The 22,318-nt window shown below is 37.9% G+C and overlaps 2 protein-coding genes, 1 long non-coding RNA gene and 1 other non-coding gene across 4 annotated transcripts; all 4 read right to left on the reverse strand.

The window, feature by feature from the left end:
* Positions 1–286: 286 nt before the first annotated feature.
* Positions 287–2,858, reverse strand: hce2l1 (high choriolytic enzyme 2-like 1). Its single transcript, XM_062534687.1, has 9 exons — positions 2,766–2,858; positions 2,624–2,675; positions 2,076–2,135; positions 1,847–1,996; positions 1,557–1,674; positions 1,204–1,382; positions 956–1,034; positions 569–693; positions 287–384 (listed from the first exon to the last, which is right to left on the reverse strand). The coding sequence occupies exons 1-9, from the start codon at positions 2,829–2,831 to the stop codon at positions 371–373; spliced, it is 843 nt and encodes a 280-aa protein (XP_062390671.1). The 5' UTR covers positions 2,832–2,858; the 3' UTR covers positions 287–370.
* Positions 2,859–4,016: 1,158 nt separating this feature from the next.
* Positions 4,017–6,423, reverse strand: hce2l2 (high choriolytic enzyme 2-like 2). The gene is made up of 5 exons (XM_062534690.1): positions 6,278–6,423; positions 6,079–6,196; positions 5,500–5,678; positions 4,359–4,440; positions 4,017–4,274 (listed from the first exon to the last, which is right to left on the reverse strand). The coding sequence occupies exons 1-5, from the start codon at positions 6,369–6,371 to the stop codon at positions 4,145–4,147; spliced, it is 603 nt and encodes a 200-aa protein (XP_062390674.1). The 5' UTR covers positions 6,372–6,423; the 3' UTR covers positions 4,017–4,144.
* Positions 6,424–6,616: 193 nt separating this feature from the next.
* On the reverse strand, positions 6,617–6,996 carry LOC134078627 (uncharacterized). The gene is made up of 3 exons (XR_009938843.1): positions 6,911–6,996; positions 6,769–6,820; positions 6,617–6,688 (listed from the first exon to the last, which is right to left on the reverse strand). It is a non-coding gene; the product is annotated as an uncharacterized LOC134078627 (long non-coding RNA).
* A 15,129-nt stretch (positions 6,997–22,125) lies between these two features.
* trnak-uuu (transfer RNA lysine (anticodon UUU)) lies at positions 22,126–22,198 on the reverse strand. The gene has a single exon. It is a non-coding gene; the product is annotated as a tRNA-Lys (tRNA).
* Between the last annotated feature and the right edge of the window lie 120 nt (positions 22,199–22,318).

A 22,318-nucleotide genomic window follows, 5' to 3' on the forward strand; every position in this document is an offset into this window, starting at 1 on the left:
GATGTATGTCTACGCATGGGATAGCGGGGAACGTAATTTCAATTCCTTTGTATGTATAACACATGTGAAGTATTGACAATAAAACTGACTTGACTTGACTTGACTTATGTTTTTTTTTTTAAATAATCGGGATAAGCAGAAATATAATTATAAAAGTCAATACATGTATTACATAAAGGTGGTGTAACTGTACTGAGAGATGACGGTATTGATATGACCATTAGCATGTAAGAATTCACAAAACGCCATTCAAATGCCATCATTTCTACTGCTTTATTTAATTTCAAGAGAATCTAATTTATTTTGAGGTACATTTTCATTTGTGTAAACTACCAGTGCTAAACATGAAATAAATGAGGATTTTTCCTTGTTATACCATGCCACCTAGTGGAAAGAAAAGGAAGACTTTGTTTTACTTGATGATGTAGATGTAAATATAATATTTTAAAACTTAATTTTATTAAAATTGTGACATAATTAATATTACAACATATAATGTATTATTTAATTATGTCATATTTAATAAAAGTCAACAGCAGGCAGTATGATAACAGATAATTTCACTCACCACAGTTATACAAGACATTTATTTTATGAATGTCTGATACACTGGGTCCATCTCTTTGTCCAATAGGGATGCTTGGGTCTGGTTTGGGAATTATGGTTGGTTCACCATCCGCAGTAAAGGCATACCTGAAAATACAGCCATGGTTTCCTAGATTGATCTATCGTGGACCATAACAGTAATGCTGACAAACTCAGGTGCGCGCTCGCGTGCGCACACACACACACACACACACACACACACACACACACACACACACACACACACACACACACACACACACACACAGGCACAGGCACATAATATTGCATATGCAATTACACAGCACAATGGTAGTCTGTATATACACACACACACACACACACACACACACTGTGTGGCAGGTCTCACCTCCCATAGTGCATGACTGAGTTGTAATCATACGCTGTGTTGATGTAGGTGTTATGCTTTTGAAAGTTGTGTGCCTGGCCTGTCAGACATGTAAGCAAAAAAGAAATAACACAGTCTTAGTAACCAGCAATTTGTCCATAAACTCAAACATAAACATGAAATTACATGCAGAACCACCACTCAAGTTGCGTCTGGTATTATCTGATAGAACAGTATGTATCTTAGGGTGCAGGGAACCGATTGCTGACCTCTCATGATATTTTCCCACAGGATACTGACGTGGGCGTCTCGATCGGAGCGCGAGTGCTCGTGCACAAAGCTCAGAGCGTGCATGAGCTCGTGGGAGGCCACTCCTGACCACATGCAGGCCGGCGTCTGCAGGGACAGAGTCTGGGCGCCGCCAATCCTGCCCAAGAAGGACCAGCAACTGCAGGAGAACCAGGAGAGAAATGAGCACTTTGTGATGGTCGCCTAATTCTTCCGTCAAAAGAAAATGTACCATTTGCAAGACTATGGACAAGACTACAAGGCATTGTTTTAAACACAATCATGAAAGTCACATATATTTTTTGAATAGTTTAGAAACAGAAAAGGCTCTTACCCACGCTTGGGTTGAATGTCGATAAAGTGTGCCTCATGGGTTCGAGGTACAAACTTGACACATGTCTTAGACGAGATGTCCAGCATGCCTGTCTCTATCGTGATCCTGTCCATGTCATCTGAAAATCATCACCTCTCTTGATAAGCCCACTGGTCTTGTACAATATGCTTTATGTATGACTGACCCCAAAGCATACTGAGCATGGGCCATAGGAATACTTTTATCTCACAGCTTATTACGAATTCATTTTGTGATGGCAAAACTTTTTTTTTTTTTTTAAATGTACTCACCATAGAATGGAGAAATCATGTAAGGCACATAGACAAATCCATCCACTGATTTTGGCCAAAGGCAAGAGTTAGTTGGACAAATTAGGGCACTGCGTATGTTTGGGCTCGCTATGTCACCATCTCGCATGGGTTGTCCTGTAAATCCCACTCCTGTTGGAAGCAGAGAAAGAAACCTTCTGCATTCAACATTTCTGCAACAGGACATTGATGCAAGTGTAGTGCAACTTACTTCTGTTTGCCATAATGATCATGTCCATGACACTAATGTCCTCAGGGTCGAAAGACATTCCTGCAAAATTAACACAATGTGATGCAATGACTTTTACAATGACTACTCAAGGAAGCATATCCTCCTACTTAAGAATACTCTTGTAACTTTGTTCAAGACAATATGATTATTACAGAAAAGAATGATTTCATGTTTGTAAATGCCATTTTTAATATTACAGTTTGTGTCCATTGCTTACACACTAAAATTGAATGCTTAGTCCAAAGCCCCAATAAACTTCTTGTAGCATACTTGTTTTAAACACTGTGCAACCTGCAATGTCAACAAGGACTTCAGATCTGAACAGAAGGCAGGATCCATAAAACCCCCACCCTACCCCGACAACACACACAAACACACACATAAGTCTCTTTTTTTTCAATAACAATTTATCTCAATTTATTTAATTCTTCTAGTGTGTAGGCAGGTTTTGCCATAATGAGCCAAATTCTGCAAAAGGTGTGCATGCAATGGGCAAAAACGGTAATAGAATGAATGCTGTCACTTACCCGGGTATCTTCTCTTGACCCTCAGTACTGCTTCTTGTACCATGGAGGAATTCTGTGAACACACATCAATGCTAACATATATTAATCAATTAAACATTAGCAAGTCACTGTAATATAATATAACACTTTATTTCATAGCTACCTTCAAAGGAAAAGTCCAAATTTCCGTCACCGCTACAAGGGTGACTGCAAAGACGGTCCCAATCATTGCTTATTCCCAGGTTCGTATCGAACCCGTGCGTTTAAGGGAGTCACCTTAATCCTTTGGCCAATCGCAGGCCATTTAGTTCATCAGCTGCCTGGGCTCCTCTGTACCGATGAAATGATAGTGTTGAATCTGGTCTGTAATCATGCCGAGGCTGTAGTTACATGGCCTATGATGTCATATCATTTCTGCAGGACGATTGAACTCATTTTATGGAGATGGTGGATAAATAAAATGGATATTTGAAAAGGAAACTCTTGTATGAGCAATGAAACCACAAATAAAGGAAGCACAATGTTTTTGAATTAAATTAAAGATTTTTTTGATTTTTGGGATTATAAGAGTTGAACAACATATCAAAACAGAGGATACAGAGATAGTTTAGATAAATAGACAATATGTGAAATGATGATTTTTAAGAAAGTTCTGTCATTAAAGAGTCACTTCACCCCATAACTCTACCCACTTCACATTTCTGAAAAAGGCTTTCAAAATGGGCGAGACGTTCTGAAATTTGGAGAGGGAGTGCAGCACTGCTGCAACCAATCAACCATGGTGATTTCGTGTCAATCTGGGAGTGCTGCAAACATGGCTTATCACAGGTAGGCTAATCAGGGTAGCAGGTGTTGGGGCGTTTCATTCCTAATTTGTAACGACCCGGTGACGTAGTGTTGGACGAGAAGTACAGGACTTCGTCAGCATGCCAATAGCATTTTGGACCAACATGCCATGGCATGTTTCAACCTGTAGAATGCGCGGAGAGCAATATCTCCAATACAAAATCAGACGAAATGTTACTTTTGTCGGGAAACACGATTTTTGTCAATATTAATCCTGGTAATAGTTCAGTTCAACACTTATGAGTATTTCCAATCAATCAACAGATCAAAAAATATATTTTAGGGTGCAGTGACTCTTTAAAGAAATACTACTACTAGGCCTACTCTACTACTACTATAAAATAAAATAAAACTCATTTTGATGAAATTACAGCTGTACCCACATTGAAAATGAACCCCAAGAGATTTGGTCTTACATCATGTTGCTAAAAAATAGCATGTGCATTTATTAATACTAGTCTGATTGTCTGTGTACGTGAACGTCAATCAAAATAGGTAAAGATATGGCAAAGATATAAGGGGCGTATTTTATATTTCTAAAAAAAATATTACCGCAAAATTGCAAGAGCTTATAAGGTCTTTATTATACATGAATAAGGCATGCAGACTAGATATGTGCAGCAGAGCACAGCCAGTTAGCATTAATGCCATTACACACAGCCGGCGATGTGACAGTCTTTTGTGTACAAGGACCCATTAACCACATTTGTAGAGTCTGTTAATTTTTACTTTATCCATACGACTGGGGCCATATCCCTGACCCATCTGAACATTCCAGCTTGATTTTGGAACTATTGTGGGATCTCCATCTTCAGAATAGGCATACCTTGATGGAGAAAAAAAAGCAATTAATATAAGGTCAATTTTCCCTGGTATATGGAGGAATTTGTATAGTGTAAAACACACTTACATGCTATAGTGCATCAGAGATCCATAGTCATATGGAGTGTCCAGGTTATTCGTTTTGAACTTCTCAAAATTTCGCAAACGATCTGATTGTAAGGAGCAAAAAAAAAAATGTAAAGCTATGAAATACTACTAATAATGGCCGGGTTTCCCAAAATCGTTAAGAAGCTCTTAAAGGGATATTCCGCCATTTGTGGAAATACGCTCATTTTCCACCTTCCCTCGAGCAAAACAATCGATATTTACCTTGTTCCCGTTCATCCAGCCATTCTGTGAGTCTGGCGATACAACTTTTAGCTTCAGCCTAGCATAGATCATTGAATCGGATTAGACCATTAGCTTCTCGCCTGCTAGCTTCATGTTTAAAAGTGACTAATATTTCTGGTAATTTTCCCATTTAAAACGTGTGTCCTCTCAAGTTAGAAAGTGCAATAAGACCAACTGAAAATGAACCCTGCCGTTTTTCTAGGCTGATTTGACATGGAACTACATTCTCATCTGGCGTAATAATCAAGGCAACTTGCAGCTACTGGCACTACTACTGCTTGATGTCTATGGGGACTATTTTCAGATGCTGCGTACGATATCACTGCGCCTATGGTACGTTTGCAAGTTGCCTTGATTATTACGCCAGATGAGAGTGTAGTTCCATGTCAAATCAGCCTAGAAAAACGCCAGGTTTCATTTTCAGTTGGTCTTATTGCACTTTCTAACTTGAGAGGAGACACGTTTTAAATGGGAAAATTATCAGAAATCTTAGTTACTTTTAAACACGAAGCTAGCAGGCGAGAAGCTAATGGTCTAATCCGATTCAGTGATCTATGCTAGGCTGAAGCTAAAAGTTGTATCGCCAGACTCACAGAATGGCTGGATGAACGGGAACAAGGTAAATATCGATTGTTTTGCTCGAGGGGAGGTGGAAAATGAGCGTATTTCCAAAAATGGCGGAATATCCCTTTAAGTCCTAAGAACTTCTTAGGAGCGTTCTTAGAACATTCTTACAACGCTCCAAAGAAGTTCTTAGCACTTAAGAGCTTCTTAACAATTTTGGGAAACCCGGCCAATGATGACAATAATATGCACATATGACCAAAACAGATGACAGTCTTCCTTGTACATTTCCCATTGATACATTTCTATTGTACCTTTCCAGATGTTCGACCACTTGATGGTCACATAGTTGTCACGATCAGCTCGTGACTGCTCGTGCACAAATCCCAAGGCATGCATGAACTCATGGGCGGCCACACCAGATGACATACAGTCTGGTGTCTGCATAGACAGAGCTTGCCTTCCGCCACGTACTCCCAGGTAGGACCAACACCTGTACCACAGATGTTGTTTTTAAACAGTATTCAGTATTCTGATCAGTAGTTTGGTTCTAGTTCTGATCCGACGGAGAAAATGCTGATTGTTTTTTTTTTTTATTTATAGATATAGGCTATAAAACTGCTGGAGAGGACAAACGTACAGTTGCTGTCAGTTCTGCCTTTCATTGGGACTTTCTGTTAAGACTTCACAAAATATCCCAATGTCTATTTCAACGTTAATTTTAAGGTGTATTCAATGTCTTTCCAAATGAATTTGGAATATGGTGCTTTTGGATCAGTATTAGTAGTACCATATAGTCTTAATTACCGGTATAAAGAAGCAGCTGACAGCTAACAATGACCTGCTGTGTTAAGGAAAGGAAACTGTCCTAATGACATGTTGGTGATACGAACCCAGACTTCGGCTGGATGTCCAGGTAGTCCCTCTGGTGAGTCCTCGGCACAAAGCGAACACAGGTGTCTTCCTCTATGAGTTCCATGCCCTGCATGATGGTATTTTTATCCAGCTCACCTTCAAAGTTACAAAGAAAAAATGCACCGGTAAGTCCACCTTTATTACACCAAGACACGATCGTTTGACTTTGACACTTACTGTATTCTGACGAAAAAGAGTAAGCTATGTACACGTGGCCATCCACAGATTTAGACCACAAACAGCTTCTGGCAAAGCAGGTCCTTCCACCCATATTGGACACAGCTATGTCTCCCTCTCTCAAAGTTGTTCCTTCAGTTATTATAGTGGCTGAAAGGAAAAAAAGAGGAATGCTGATGTGAAATGTTGAGTTTGTGCAGAAATGAAAATGTAGACACTGTAGCTCGGCTAGAAGCAGAAAACAAAGCAGAGTTGCCAGCAACTCATGAAAATTGCACACTTAAATTCTTTTAATTCAGTTGAGTTAAAAATGGAAATATTGGGCTAAATGTTTATACTTGCCTCCTTCATACTCGTTGGCCTCAATGATTTGATCCATGGCTGTCATTTCATTGAACATGTTGTAACCATCTAACCATTGGGGGAAAAAATCAAGTAAATGACTGCATCATGTGATTAAAAAACAGTCTTGTGTTTGTAGCGACAATTACCTGAAGGTCTTCTTCGGATTCTTCTCTTCTTCTCCTTCATCTCGGAAGACCTCTATGTAAACAGAACCAATTACAACGGTTTAATTCCTTGCTTCCAAAATCTAAAATGAACAAATTTGTCAAATCAGTTTTGAGAGTTTACCTGAGTGGGCACAGCCAAACATTGCACTGCGATGATGAGCAATATTATCACAGCTCTAACATCCATTTTGATTCTCTAGTCTTTGTGCCAAGTTGACAGTCTTATATACTGTATAGTCAGCATAATAACATATTTGAAATGGTAGTTAAGCTGTCCATACCTGATAACACAAATCCAGACATCACAGACATTTGGTCACTCACTGAAGTCGTGACACAACATTACAGTCTGGGTGTAACAATAACAACACTTAGCACACCATGCAATTTTACGACGCCGTCAGCTGCAGATATGCTTCAGCATCAGCATAGTGGTGAATCGCTGATGTCTTTATTCTTAATTTGTCTGACATTACTTGTCCATTATGTGTTTTTGATATCTTTGACATCTGATGTTCCCAAACCTACAGTAAGGCCTTTGCTTTGGGCCAACTGCATTTGATCTAGTGTGGTTCATAAGCTTTAACATTGGGCCTACTGCATTTGATCTAGTGTGGTTCAAGCTTTAACATTGGGCCGACTGCATCTGATCTTAGTGCTCCTGTGTCTGCTACTTTGCTGCAAACACCAGTGGGCCTCTGCATGTGCTGCATGCGTTTCTGGGCTAACTTGATTTATCATAAACAAACCAGAAGGACGGTATGAGGTAAACGCCATACTGGGGGTCATCCACATGGTCAAGGAAGAAGGGGTGTCATCAGTTGGCGGGGTCCTGAGGCAGGATAATGAAAGGCAGATAATTGGCATCAGACAACTCACCTTACACCCAATTCTAACCACTTAGCGACAATCATCCATTATAGAAATGTCAAGAAGACAATTGCCAAGAGAATCTATATCATTGTAATGGCATTACTGACACCTAAAAAGCAGGGAGACACAAAAACTCAAGAAATTCCCAGACAATACTACTTTACTCTACACTGATTGGCTAAAAGGAGTATGCGGGTGGGGAGGCAAAGAATGTGTTTCAGGTGCATAAAAATCAGGCCCCCAGCCATAGGACGATCATCGGACGGACGATCCCCTCACCTTCTCCCTATTGTCTTGACTGTAAGCCTGAAACTTTGTTTTCGCTGTAGGCCTATATCATTGCAATACGGGGAATAATTAAGATCAACAGTCTACAGAAATCTTCTGTCTGCATTGTCTCTTTCGGAAGCCTCGTTCCAGAGTGCTTTATAGTTAAGTGTTAGCAATAATTGGATTCGCAAAGTGGAACATTTTTCCACGACACAACCCAAAATGTTCAATGTTATATTCATATTTTACACATCCAAACCATCCAAAAAAAGCATGGTTTTGTTTGAAAGGGGGTTAGGGGTGTATGGTAGCAGTGTTGGGAAGGTTACTTTAGAAATGTAATGTGTTACAGTTACAAGTTACCCTGTTTAAAATGTAATAGTAGTGTAACTATTTGAATTACTTTTTCTGAGTAACGTAACTAATTACTTTTGATTACTTTTTGATTCCTTTTCGGATTTTTTAATGATATATATAGTCCCCAAATCCATGCAAAGATTTCGCCCTTGGCCTACAGGCTGCCGAGCAGTTCTGTACAAGCGCACAAGGCAGCAAGGGCATTCAATACATGAATTAGCATCACATTTTTTGTGAGGATAATATAATGATAATCATAACACGTTTACAGGCAGGCATGTACAGTAGGCCTACGCTGATGGCGCTGTAGACGTGATAGAGCCTATCAGAAGGTCTCGTATCAAACTATGGCTGTGGAGGGAAACAGTTATTTTTACATACAATATTCTTTGCAAGGTTTTGCTGACAATATTGAGATGTAATTAAAATTGTAATTTTGAAAAATTTCAAAAGTACCTGTAATTGAATTACATTTTTTTCTACAGTAACTGTAATATATTACTGTTACATTTATTTTGTAATTAAATTACGTAACTCAATTACATGTAATGCGTTACTCCCCAACACTGTATGGTAGTCATCTACTTTGTGGCCTAATGGGCTCATCATATCAATATAAGGCTTTGTTAATTTAAGACACCTACCAATAAGCAGCATGGTAGATATTATAGGCCTACCGAAGTCTTCATATGTGAAGTTTGAGTGTGTAATACACTTAGAATAGCTTATCGGGTTTTTTGGGTTTCCCTAGGCCTATTAGCCTATATGAGAAGTTTTGAAGGAATCCAAGGCACTCTTCATAGTCTTCATTAAAAAGCTTTTAATTAAATTAGAGCTAGTTCATAATTGAACAGTTTGCCAACATGTTTCCGCCTGCAGTGGCCTTCATCAGGGCTTTAAAAAAAAAGCCTGAAAAAAGCCTGAAAAAGCCTGAAAAAAGCTTGCTTTAAAATAATAATAATAACTAGAAATGCAATTCCAAGGAATTACCAGTGCATGAAAATGCAAAAATAGATAGATAATGTAGATATGGTTACTAAGATGTAGCTAGGGTAAACATGGTGGTTGCATAGTTTACAGAGAGTTGATAGTGTGAAGGTAGACAGTAGATGAAACATTCCAGTTCTAACTTAACTAATGATTTATATTCATGTTAAAATGTTGATTAGCTAACTTAGCTAATGATTTCTAGCAGTTATGCTAAAAATGCTAATTATGCTAGCAATGGTAACTTTACTAACAATGCTAACCAGGTTGATTAGCTAACTTATCCGATGATTTCTAGCAGTAATGCTAAAAATGCTAACTATGCTAACAATGCTAAATTTGCTAACAATGCTAACCAGTTTGATTAGCTAACTTAGTTAATGATTTTTTGCAGTTATGCTAAAAATGCTAACTATGCTAACAATGCTAACCATGCTAACTAGCTAACTTGCTAGTGAGGACTTTTATTTTGAAACATTTGTTGCTAGGGTATCCATGGTGGCCACTATCAGGAAACAAGAAGTTACTGCAGTATAATCATGTTGGTTGCTATGGAAACGGTCATAAACACTTAATTTTAATGGTTGCTATGTTGGTTGCTAGGTACATGGAGGTTTCATGTAGTTGACCGGAGGCATAGTGGATGATAACTGACAGTTGGAATGGTTGAACAATTCAATAGTTGAGTAGTTTCAATGGTTAAATGATTTAATAGTGTATTATTGCAGTGAGGACTTTTATTTTGAAACAGTTGTGGACAGAGGAAGTAGTGAAACAGGATCTGTAGTCTTAATGAGATTGTATGCTTAAAGTCTTAGACAGAAGGTGCCTCTCATATAGCGTTTACGTGTCTTCTCTCGCTCCTCGATCCTCACTGATCTACATAAAGAATGATGGAGCGGCAACAATGGGATAGTCTAGCCCTTCTTCTATCTTTCTTTATGTAGATCAGTGAGGAGCGAGGAGCGAGGGAGGACATATAAACGCTGCTTGAGAGGCACCCACAGTAAATACTTTAAAAGTTGTATGTAGATAGTCTAATTAATGTTGATAGACAGAATGTTTAATGGATGTTGATAGGCAGATTGTTTAATAGATATTGATTGACAGTTTAATGGGTGGATGAGTGAATGGTCTGAAGAAGATGAATGGATAGAAGGTTGGATGGAATGTGCCTTATATTCTTGTTAAGAGAGACACTGATACAGCTCTGTGAGAGTAGTTGATACAGGTGTAATCAATTTAACTGGCTAGTCTTAAGAGAGCCAGAGAGACAGAGTAAATAATTTAAAAGTTGAATGTAGATAGTCTAATTAATGTTGATAGACGGCAGATTGTTTAATAGATGTTGATAGACAGTTTAATGGGTGGATGAGTGAATGGTCTGAAGAAGATGAATGGATAGAAAGTTGGATGGAATGTGCCTTATATTCTTGTAGAGTGGAGAGACACAGCTCTCTACTGAGAGTGGTGGATACAGATACAGGTGTAATCAATTTAACTGGCTAGTCTTAAGATCCAGAGTGTATCCTTAAAGCCTGAGACAGAGTAGATTGTTTAAAAGTTGAATGTAGATCGTCTAATTGATGTTGATAGGCAGACTGTTTAGAATGGGTGGATGAGTGAATGGTTTGAAGAAGATGAATGGATAGAAAGTTGGATGGAATTAGGAAGACTTATGTTGATACAGTTGATACAGGGGAACAGAAAATGTAGTCTCAAGAGAGCCAGTGTGCCTGAGAGAGAGAGAGGAGCTGCTGCACCTGGACTGGCCACCTGGCGTAACATTCTAATTGCTGCCGTGATGTCATAATGAGCAATGTTAAGTCTATGGGGAAATGTTTAATAGTTTTTAATTTACAGTTTAAAAAGTATAAAAGTAACAAAGTTTAAAAATATATTGCACAGGTCTCCTTAGTAAGACCTACGTAGCAAAGTTTGAATCAAGTTTCTACGTTAAACGGTTCAAGCTGAATTGCGAGCGTTAGAAGAAAAAGAAAAATAACTAGAGATGTAATTCCAAGGAAATTACGAGTGCATGAAAATGCAAAAATGGTGAGGACTTTTATTTTGAAACAGTTGTGGGTAGAGGAAACAGTTGAACAGGATATGTACTCTTTAAGAGAGCCAGAAAGCCTGAGACAGAGAGTTGCTGCCAGGTGGCTTTGAACACCTGGCTTAAGATTCTAATTGCTTAACGACTTCATTGTGATGTCATAATCCAATGTTAAGTCTATGGGAGAAAAAATGTTTTTAAAAATTCATATAAAATAAACAATAACGTTTTCAAAGATGAAATTTACATAGCTGAAGTCACCTAAGTAAGACCTACGCAGCGCAGTTTGAATGAAGTCTCTACGTCGAACGGTTGAAGCTGAATTGAACGCACAAAAAGTGTGGAAGAAGAATAATATCGATAATAAGAATAAACAGTATAACAGTAGAGTGCATTTTCATGCACTCTAATAATAACTAGAAATGCAATTCCAAGGAATTACCAGTGCATGAAAATGCAAAAATAGATAGATAATGTAGATATGGTTACTAAGGTGTAGCTAGGGTAAACATGGTGGTTGCATAGTTTACAGAGAGTTGATAGTGTGAAGGTAGACAGTTTAAAGATGAAACGTTCCAGTTCTAACTTAACTAATGATTTCTATTCATGTTAAAATGTTGATTAGCTAACTTAGCTAATGATTTCTAACAGTTACGCTAAAAATGCTTATTATGCTAGCAATGTTAAATTTGCTTACAATGCTAACCAGGTTGATTAGCTAACTTAGTTGATGATTTTTTGCAGTTATGCTAAAAATGCTAACTATGCTAACAATGCTAACTATGCTAACCATGCTAACTAGCTAACTTGTTAGTGAGGACTTTTATTTTTAAACATTTGTTGCTAGGGTATCCATGGTGGCCACTATCAGGAAACAAGAAGTTACTGCAGTATAATCATGTTGGTTGCTATGGAAACGGTCATAAACACTTAATTTTAATGGTTGCTATGTTGGTTGCTAGGTACATGGAGGTTTCATGTAGTTGACTGGAGGCATAGTGGATGATAACTGACAGTTGGAATGGTTGAACAGTTCAATAGTTGAGTAGTTTCAGTGGTTAAATGATTTAATAATGTATTATTGCAGTGAGGACCTTTATTTTGAAACAGTTGTGGACAGAGGAAGTAGTGAAACAGGATCTGTAGTCTTAATGAGATTGTATGCTTATAGCCTGAGACAGAAGGTGCCTCTCATATAGTGTTTACGCGTTCTCTCTCGCTCCTCACTGATCTACATAAAGAATGATGGAGCGGCAACAATGGGATAGTCTAGCCCTTCTATCTTTCTTTATGTAGATCATTGAGGATCGAGGAGCGAGGGAGGACATATAAACGCTGCTTGAGAGGGACCCACAGTAAATACTTTAAAAGTTGTATGTAGATAGTCTAATTAATGTTGATAGACAGAATGTTTAATGGATGTTGATAGGCAGATTGTTTAATAGATATTGATTGACAGTTTAATGGGTGGATGAGTGAATGGTCTGAAGAAGATGAATGGATAGAAGGTTGGATGGAATGTGCCTTATATTCTTGTTAAGAGAGACACTGATACAGCTCTCTGAGAGTAGTTGATACAGGTGTAATCAATTTAACTGGCTAGTCTGAGACAGAGTAAATCATTTAAAAGTTGAATGTAGATAGTCTAATTAATGTTGATAGACAGAGAGTTTAATGGATGTTGATAGACAGATTGTTTAATAGATGTTGATAGACAGTTTAATGGGTGGATGAGTGAATGGTCTGAAGAAGATGAATGGATAGAATGTTGGATGGAATGTGCCTTATGGTGCATTCCAGACAGCATTTAAACTAGTGGGATGTGGGATTTATCCTACCTCCAACTACGAAAGATGCACTGGAACGCCTGTCGAAGTGGGAGTTCCTACTCGCGAACTCGTATGAGCTCAACCTGCCCCGACCTCAACAAAATGAAGTGGGAGGATTATGGCGGCGCCCATGGAGACATGCTCCGTGAGGGGTAACTTCAAGGAATACGCTATAAACTTTAGGGTAGGGTTGTTTTAGACACGGTAATTAACTTGTTCTTCATATTATGACTTAAAATTGTGTCAACAAAGAATACAACGTATTGTGAAAGTAACGTTATGACGTTATACAGTTAGCCTAGCCTAATATGCTAACGTTACGACGGTATGCTAACGTTAGGCGGTCACCCATGTTTTCTAAACCTCCCACTCCAAAATGCTTGGAACGCTTTGAAGTGGGAGGTAGAACCTTTCAGGTAGGGTAGGTCCCACCTCCCACTCGTTTGGATGAGGTCTGGAATGCAGCATTATATTCTTGTAGAATGGAGAGACACAGCTCTCTACTGAGTAGTGGATACAGATACAGGTGTAATCAATTTAACTGGCTAGTCTTAAGAGAGCCAGCCTGAGACAGAGTAGATTGTTTAAAAGTTGAATGTAGAGCGTCTTATTGATGTTGATAGGCAGACTGTTTAGAATGGGTGGATGAGTGAATGGTTTGAAGAAGATGAATGGATATAAAGTTGGATGGAATTAGGAGAACTTATTTTGATACTGTTGTGCGCAGAGGATACAGGGGAACAGAATATGTAGTCTTCAGAGAGATTGTATGGTTAAAGCCAGAGAAACTGACAGTTGGTGCCCAGGTGGCCGGCCACCTGGCCTAAGATTCTAATTGCTGCCGTGATGTCACAATGAGCAATGTTAAGTCTATGGGGAAATAGCTCAATGTTAAATCTATGGGGAAATCGTTTTTTAATTCATAGTTTAAAAAGTATAAAAGTTACAAAGTTGAAAAATACAAAGCACACATGGCATGAGCAAGACCTACGCAACAACGTTTGAATGAAGTTTCTACGTTAAACGGTTGAAGCTGAATTGCGAGCGTTAGAAGAAGAAGAGGAACTAGAAATGCAATTCCAAGGAATTACCAGTGCATGAAAATGCAAAAAAGATAGATAATGTAGATATGGTTACTAAGGTGTAGCTAGGGTAAACATGGTGGTTGCATAGTTTACAGAGAGTTGATAGTGTGAAGGTAGACAGTTTAAAGTTGAAACATTCCAGTTCTAACTGAACTAATGATTTCTATTCATGTTAAAATGTTGATTAGCTAACTTAGCTAATGATTTCTAGCAGTTGTGCTAAAAAATTTAATTATGCTAGCAATGCTAACTTTACTAACGATGCTAACCAGGTTGATTAGCTAACTTAACCGATGATTTCTAACAGTAATGTTAAAAATGCTAACTATGCTAACAATGCTAGATTTGCTAACAATGCTAACCAGGTTGATTAGCTAACTTAGTTGATGATTTTTTGCAGTTATGCTAAAAATGCTAGCTATGCTAACAATGCTAACCTTGCTAACTAGATAACTTGCTAGTGAGGACATTTATTTTGAAACATTTGTTGCTAGGGTATCCATGGTGGCCACTATCAGGAAACAAGAAGTTACTGCAGTATAATCATGTTGGTTGCTATGGAAACGGTCATAAATGCTTAATTTGAATGGTTGCTATGTTGGTTGCTAGGTACATGGAGGTTTCATGTAGTTGACTGGAGGCATAGTTGATGATAACTGACAGTTGGAATGGTTGAACCGTTAAATAGTTGAGTAGTTTCAATGGTTAAATGATTTAATAGTGTATTATGCAGTGAGGACTTTTATTTTGAAACAGTTGTAGACAGAGGAAACAGTTAACAGGATATGTAGTCTTCAGAGAGATTGTATGCTTAAAGCCAGAGAAACTGACAGTTGATACAGGTGTAATCAATTTAATTGGCTAGTCTTAAGAGAGTGTTACTTAAAGCCTGAGACAGAGTAAATCATTTAAAAGTTGAATGAAGATAGTCTAATTAATGTTGATAGAGAGTTTAATGGATGTTAAATGGGTGGATGAGTGAATAGTCTGAAGAAGATGAATGGATAGAAAGTTGGATGGAATGTGCCTTATATTCTTGTAGAATGGAGAGACACAGCTCTACTGAGAGTAGTGGATACAGATACAGGTGTAATCAATTTAACTGGCTAGTCTTAAGAGAGCCAGAGACAGAGCTTGCTTACTTTGCTTAAAGCCTGAGACAGAGTAGATTGTTTAAAAGTTGAATGTAGATCGTCTAATTGATGTTGATAGGCAGACTGTTTAGAATGGGTGGATGAGTGAATGGTTTGAAGAAGATGAATGGATAGAAAGTTGGATGGAATTAGGAAGACTTATGTTGATACAGTTGATACAGGGGAACAGAAAATGTAGTCTCAAGAGCCTGAGAGAGAGAGAGAGCTGCTGCACCTGGACTGGCCACCTGGCGTAACATTCTAATTGCTGCCGTGATGTCATAATGAGCCATGTTAAGTCTATGGGGATATAGCTCAATGTTAAATCTATGGGGAAATCGTTTTTTAATTCATAGTTTAAAAAGTATAAAAGTTACAAAGTTGAAAAATACAAAGCACACATGGCATAAGCAAGACCTACGCAACAACATTTGAATGAAGTTTCTACGTTAAACGGTTCAAGCTGAATTGCGCGCGTTAGAAGAAGAAAAATAAAGACTAGAAATGCAACTAGAAATGCAATTCCAAGGAATTACCAGTGCATGAAAATGCAAAAATGTATAGATAATGTAGATATGGTTACTAAGGTGTAGCTAAGGTAAACATGGTGGTTGCATAGTTTAAAGAAAGCTGATAGTCTGAAGGTAGACAGTTTCAAGCTTAAACATTCTAGTTCTAACTTAACTAATGATTTCTAACAGGTATGTTAAAATGTTAACTATGCTAAAAAAGATAACCAGGTCGATTGGTTAACTTAGATGATTTCTAGCAGTTATGGTAAAAATACTAACAATGTTAACTATGCTAACCAGGTTGATCAGCTAACTTAATTAACCCTTTCATGCACGCATTATGAAAAAAAGTGTCTAGATTTTTTTAGTATTGATTTTATCACTCTATATGAGCCCAATATTGAAAATCAGTTGGAATTTTTTAAAAATATGCTTTTATATAGAAGTTATGTTTCTGTCCACGTATGTGGACAGTGCGCAACAAAGGGGTAAAAAAGAATAAAATGTAATGACAGAAAATGTGGAAACTATGGCCCTCTACTTCCTCCATACTACTCACCCAGCCCTCTACTACCCCCATACTACCCACCCACCTCTCTACTACCTCCATACTACCCGCCCAACCCCTCTACTACCCCCATTATTGCTCACCGACCCTCACCCACCCCTCTACTACCCCCATATTACCCACCTCTACTACCACCACTACCCAACCACCCCTCTACTACATCCCTACTACCCACCCCTCTACTACTAATCCACCCACCCCTCTAGTACTCTAATACCCACCCCTCTACTACCCACCCACCCCTCTACTACCCTCATATTACCATACCACCTTGGCATTACCACATGTAATTAGGTCATTATTTATAAATATGTTTACCAAATGTTTGTTTCTTTGTCATTTAAAGCAATTAAAATCATATTTGAAAAAAAAAAAAAAAAAAGTCCTAGTTACAAAATCTAATTTTTGCCCATTTAACTCCTCTGTTGCGCAACGTCCACATACGTGGACCGTTGCTTTTTAGGGTCTACAAACTCCATTTTACATCCGATTTGATTTCTGAAAACATAGAGTTGTTCAACACACTCTCCTGTACAGCATAATATTTTTTTTACATGATTTTGCCTTCTTGAGTACTAGCTTTTTACAGATATGCCTGGAGCATTCAGCATATGGCCATTACTGTCACTCATGTTGAATTGATGATGTCATCAAGCAGTCAATATTCCAAATATAAGATGATACATATTGTTAATATATTGCCAAGGACCTACTAAAACTGCCCTGAAGTGGATTGGTGTATATCAACATGATAAATAAGTAGAAAACAGAGTTAAAGTTACTGTCCACGCATGTGGACGTTGCGCATGAAAGGGTTAATGATTTCTAGCAGTTATGTTAAAAATGCTAACTATGTTAACAATGCTAGCTATGTTAACAATGTTAACCAGGTTGATTAGCTAACTTAGCTGATGATTTCTAGCAGTAATGCTAAAAATGCTAACTATGCTAACAATGTTAACTATCCTAACAAGGCTAACCAGGTTGATTAGCTGACTTAGTTGATGATTTCTAGCAGTTATGTTAAAAATGCTAACAATGCTAAGTATGCTAACAATGCTAACCAGGTTGACTAGCTAACTTAGCTAATGATTTCTAGCAGTTATGCTAAAAATGCTAACAATGCTAACCATGCTAACTTGCTAGTGAGGACTTCTATTTTGAAACATTTGTTGCTAGGGTATCCATGGTGGCCACTATCAGGAAACAAGAAGTTACGGTAGTATAATCATGTTGTTTGCTATGGAAACTGTCATAAATGCTTAATTTTAATGGTTGCTATGTTTGTTGCTAGGTACGTGGAGGTTTCATGTAGTTGACTGGAGGCATAGTGGATGATAACTGACAGTTGGAATGGTTGAACAGTTCAATAGTTGAGTAGTTTCAATGGTTAAATGATTTAATAGTGTATTATTGCAGTGAGGACTTTTATTTTGAAACAGTTGTGGACAGAGGAAACAGTTAACAGGATATGTAGTCTTCTGAGAGACTGTATGCTTAAAGCCAGAGAAACTGACAGTTGGTGCCCAGGTGACCAGCCACCTGGCGTAAGATTCTAATTCCTGCCGTGATGTCATAATGAGCAATGTTAAGTCTATGGGGAAATAGCTCAATGTTAAATCTATGGGGAAATCGTTTTTTAATTCATAGTTTAAAAAGTATAAAAGTTACAAAGTTGAAAAATACAAAGCACACATGGCATAAGCAAGACCTACGCAACAACGTTTGAATGAAGTTTCTACGTTAAACGGTTGAAGCTGAATTGCGAGCGTTAGAAGAAGAAGAATAAGAAGCCTAGGAAGAACAGTACAGTGCATTTTCATGCACTGTAATTCCAAGGAATTACCAGTGCATGAAATGCAAAAATAGATAGATAATGTAGATATGGTTACTAAGGTGTAGCTAGGGTAAACATGGTGGTTGCATAGTTTACAGAGAGTTGATAGTGTGAAGGTAGACAGTTTAAAGCTGAAACATTCCCAGTTCTAACTTAACTAATGATTACTATTCATGTTAAAATGTTAACTATGGCAACAATGATAACCAGGTTGATTGGTTAACTTAGCTACTGATTTTATGCAGTAATGGTAAAAATGTTAACTATGCTAACTATGCTCACAGTGCTAACCAGGTTGATTAGCTAACTTAGCTAATGATTTCTAGCAGTTATGCTAACTATGCTAGCAATGCTAACTATGGTAACAATGCTAACTTAAACTAACAATGCTAACCAGGTTGATTAGCTAACTTAACTGATGATTTCTAGCAATAATGTTAAAAATGCTAACTATGCTTACAATGCTAAAATTGCTAACAATGCTAACCAGGTTGATTAGCTAACTTAGTTGATGTTTTTTGCAGTTATGCTAAAAATGCTAACTATGTTAACTATGCTAACCATGCTAACTAGCTAACTTGCTAGTGAGGACTTTTATTTTGAAACATTTGTTGCTAGGGTATCCATGGTGGCCACTATCAGGAAACAAGAAGTTACTGCAGTATAATCATGTTGGTTGCTATGGAAACGGTCATAAACGCCTAATTTTAATGGTTGATATGTTGGTTGCTAGGTACATGGAGTTTCCGTGTAGTTGACTGGAGGCATAGTTGATAACTGACAGTTGGAATGGTTGAACAGTTAAATAGTTGAGTAGTTACAATGGTTAAAGGATTTAATAGTGTATTATTGCAGTGAGGACCTTTATTTTGAAACAGTTGTGGATAGAGGAAGTAGTGAAACAGGATCTGTAGTCTTAATGAGATTGTATGCTTAAAGCCTGAGACAGAAGGTGCCTCTCATATAGTGTTTACGCGGCCTCTCTCGCTCCTCGATCCTCACTGATCTTTCTTTATGTAGATCATTGAGGAGCGAGGAGCGAGGGAGGGCATATAAACGCTGCTTGAGAGGCACCCACAGTAAATACTTTAAAAGTTGTATGTAGATAGTCTAATTAATGTTGATAGACAGAATGTTTAATGGATGTTGATAGGCAGATTGTTTAATAGATATTGATTGACAGTTTAATGGGTGGATGAGTGAATGGTCTGAAGAAGATGAATGGATAGAAGGTTGGATGGAATGTGCCTTATATTCTTGTTAAGAGAGACACTGATACAGCTCTCTGAGAGTAGTTGATACAGGTGTAATCAATTTAACTGGCTAGTCTTAAGAGAGCCAGAGTGTAGAGATACCTGAGCCTGAGACAGAGTAGATTTTTAAAAAGTTGAATGTAGATCGTCTAATTAATGTTGATAGACAGAGAGTTTAATGGATGTTGATAAACAGTTTAATGGGTGGATGAGTGAATGGTCTGAAGAAGATGAATGGATAGAAAGTTGGATGGAATGTGCCTTATATTCTTGTAGAATGGAGAGACACAGCTCTCTACTGAGAGAGTAGTGGATACAGATACAGGTGTAATCAATTTAACTGGCTAGTCTTAAGAGAGCCAGGCCTGAGACAGAGTAGATTGTTTCAAAGTTGAATGTAGATTGTCTAATTGATGTTGATAGGCAGACTGTTTAGAATGGGTGGATGAGTGAATGGTTTGAAGAAGATGAGTGGATAGAAAGTTGGATGGAATTAGGAAGACTTATGTTGATACCGTTGATACAGGGGAACAGAAAATGTAGTCTCAAGAGAGCCAGTTTAAAGCCTGAGAGAGAGAGAGAGAGAGAGAGAGAGAGAGAGAGAGCTGCTGCACCTGGACTGGCCACCTGGCGTAACATTCTAATTGCTGCCGTGATGTCATAATGAGCAATGTTAAGTCTATGGGGAAATGTTTAATAGTTTTTAATTTACAGTTTAAAAAGTATAAAAGTTACAAAGTTGAAAAATACATTGCACAGGTCTCCTAAGTAAGACCTACGTAGCAAAGTTTGAGTCAAGTTTCTACGTTAAACGGTTCAAGCTGAATTGCGAGCGTTAGAAGAAGTTGGATTAATAACTAGAGAATGTAATTCCAGGGAAATTACGAGTGCATGAAAATGCAAAAATGTATAGATACAGTAGATAATGTAGATATAGTTACTAAGGTGTAGCTAGGGTAAACATGGTGGTTGCATAGTTTAAAGAAAGCTGATAGTGTGAAGGTAGACAGTTTAAAGCTTAAACATTACAGTTCTAACTGAACCGATTTCTAGCAATTATGCTAAAAATGCTAACAATGCTAGCTATGCTAACAATGCTAACCAGGCTGATTAGCTAACTTAACTAATCATTTCTAACAGTTATGCTAAAAATGCTAACTATGCTAACAATGGTAACCAGGTTGATTAGCTAACTTAGCTAATCATTTCTAGCAGTTATGCTAAAAATGCTAACTATGCTAACTAGCTAACTTGCTAGTGAGGACTTTTATTTTGAAACATTTGTTGATAGGGTATCTATGGTGGCCACTATCAGGAATAAAGAATTTACTGTAGTAAAATCATGTTGGTTGCTATGGAAACGGTCATAAACGCTTGATTTTAATGGTTGCTATGTTGGTTGCTAGGTACATGGAGGTTTCATGTAGTTGACTGGAGGCATAGTTGATGATAACTGACAGTTGGAATGGTTGAACAGTTAAATAGTTGAGTAGTTTCAATGGTTAAATGATTTAATAGTGTATTATTGCAGTGAGGACTTTTATTTTGAAACAGTTGTGGACAGAGGAAACAGTTTAACAGGATATGTGTAGTCTTCAGAGAGATTGTATGCTTAAAGCCTGAGAGAAACTGACAGTTGGTGCCCAGGTGGTTGACCAGCTGGGGTAACATTCTAATTGCTGCCGTGATGTCATAATGAGCAATGTTAAGTCTATGGGGGAAATTTGAATAGTTTTTATTTAATAGTTCAAAAAGTATAAAAGTTACAAAGTTGAAAAATACATAGCTGAAGTCACCTAAGTAAGACCTACGCACCGCAGTTTGAATGAAGTTTCTACGTTAAACGGTTGAAGCTGAATTGCGCGCACAAAAACGTTAGAGGAAAAATAATAATAAGAAGATGTCGGATAACAGTAGAGTGCATTTTCATGCACTCTAATAATAAGAAACCTAGGGAGAACAATACAGTGCATTTTCATGCACTATAATAAGACGCCTAGGAAGAACAGTACAGTGCATTTTCATGCACTGTAATAAGAAACCTAGGAAGAACAATATAGTGCATTTTCATGCACTATAATAAAAAAGCCCTGATGAAGGCCACTGCAGGCCGAAACATGTTGGCAAACTGTTCAATTATGAACTAGCTCTAATTTAATTAAAAGCTTTTTAATGAAGACGAAGAGTGCCTTGGATTTCTTCAAAACTTCTCAACTAACTTAGCCTACGTTCAACCAAAGAGCCTCGACCTAGAACGCCGAAGCCCTCTGGACCTACATCTTCTTTGTCAAGTCTTTCCCTATTATATCTCAGGGCTGAATCAAACATTCAGATTCAAATTTTACACAGGCAGACTTTCAAAAATATATGGTTTTGTTGGGAGGTGGAAAATCCCGTTTTTCGATTTCAGAAGAAACAATCGGCCTTCAAGTCTGCAATCAACATAGTCCATTTTCTCAGCATAGCTACGAAGTTACTACTTCTCTTGCACCGATGCATCCATGCTGCTCTCACCGCTTCGCAGAATCAACCCGCTTTGAACATTGCAAGCATATTAATATATCGCAAAACAATTTCGCCCGAACAGGGACTTGAACCCTGGACCCTCAGATTAAAAGTCTGATGCTCTACCGACTGAGCTATCCGGGCTCTGACAGTGTATGTAGTGCTTTACAAAAAAAACGTGCATACCACACGAAATGTCTATGCTTCAATATTGCCATATTTCGTTGCAATATAACTCATTCACTTAGCTGCTCATGTTGCCAA

The sequence above is a fragment of the Sardina pilchardus genome, chromosome 4, assembly GCF_963854185.1.
Source record: "Sardina pilchardus chromosome 4, fSarPil1.1, whole genome shotgun sequence".
In the NCBI taxonomy this organism is placed as follows: domain Eukaryota; kingdom Metazoa; phylum Chordata; class Actinopteri; order Clupeiformes; family Clupeidae; genus Sardina; species Sardina pilchardus.

Bases quoted from the DNA above. Each gene is read 5' to 3' on its own strand.
- hce2l1 (XM_062534687.1), bottom strand. From the start codon at position 2,831: ATGATTGGGACCGTCTTTGCAGTCACCCTTGTAGCGGTGACGGAAATT. The intron at 1,383-1,556 runs GTAAGAGCCTTT...GTTCTCCTGCAG, and splicing joins GACATTCAACCCAAGCGTGG to TTGCTGGTCCTTCTTGGGCA. The intron at 1,035-1,203 runs GTCAGCAATCGG...CATGTCTGACAG, and splicing joins GTGGGAAAATATCATGAGAG to GCCAGGCACACAACTTTCAA.
- hce2l2 (XM_062534690.1), bottom strand. From the start codon at position 6,371: ATGGGTGGAAGGACCTGCTTTGCCAGAAGCTGTTTGTGGTCTAAATCT. The intron at 6,197-6,277 runs GTAAGTGTCAAA...GTAACTTTGAAG, and splicing joins CTCTTTTTCGTCAGAATACA to GTGAGCTGGATAAAAATACC. The intron at 4,275-4,358 runs GTAAGTGTGTTT...TTCTCCATCAAG, and splicing joins TCTCTGATGCACTATAGCAT to GTATGCCTATTCTGAAGATG.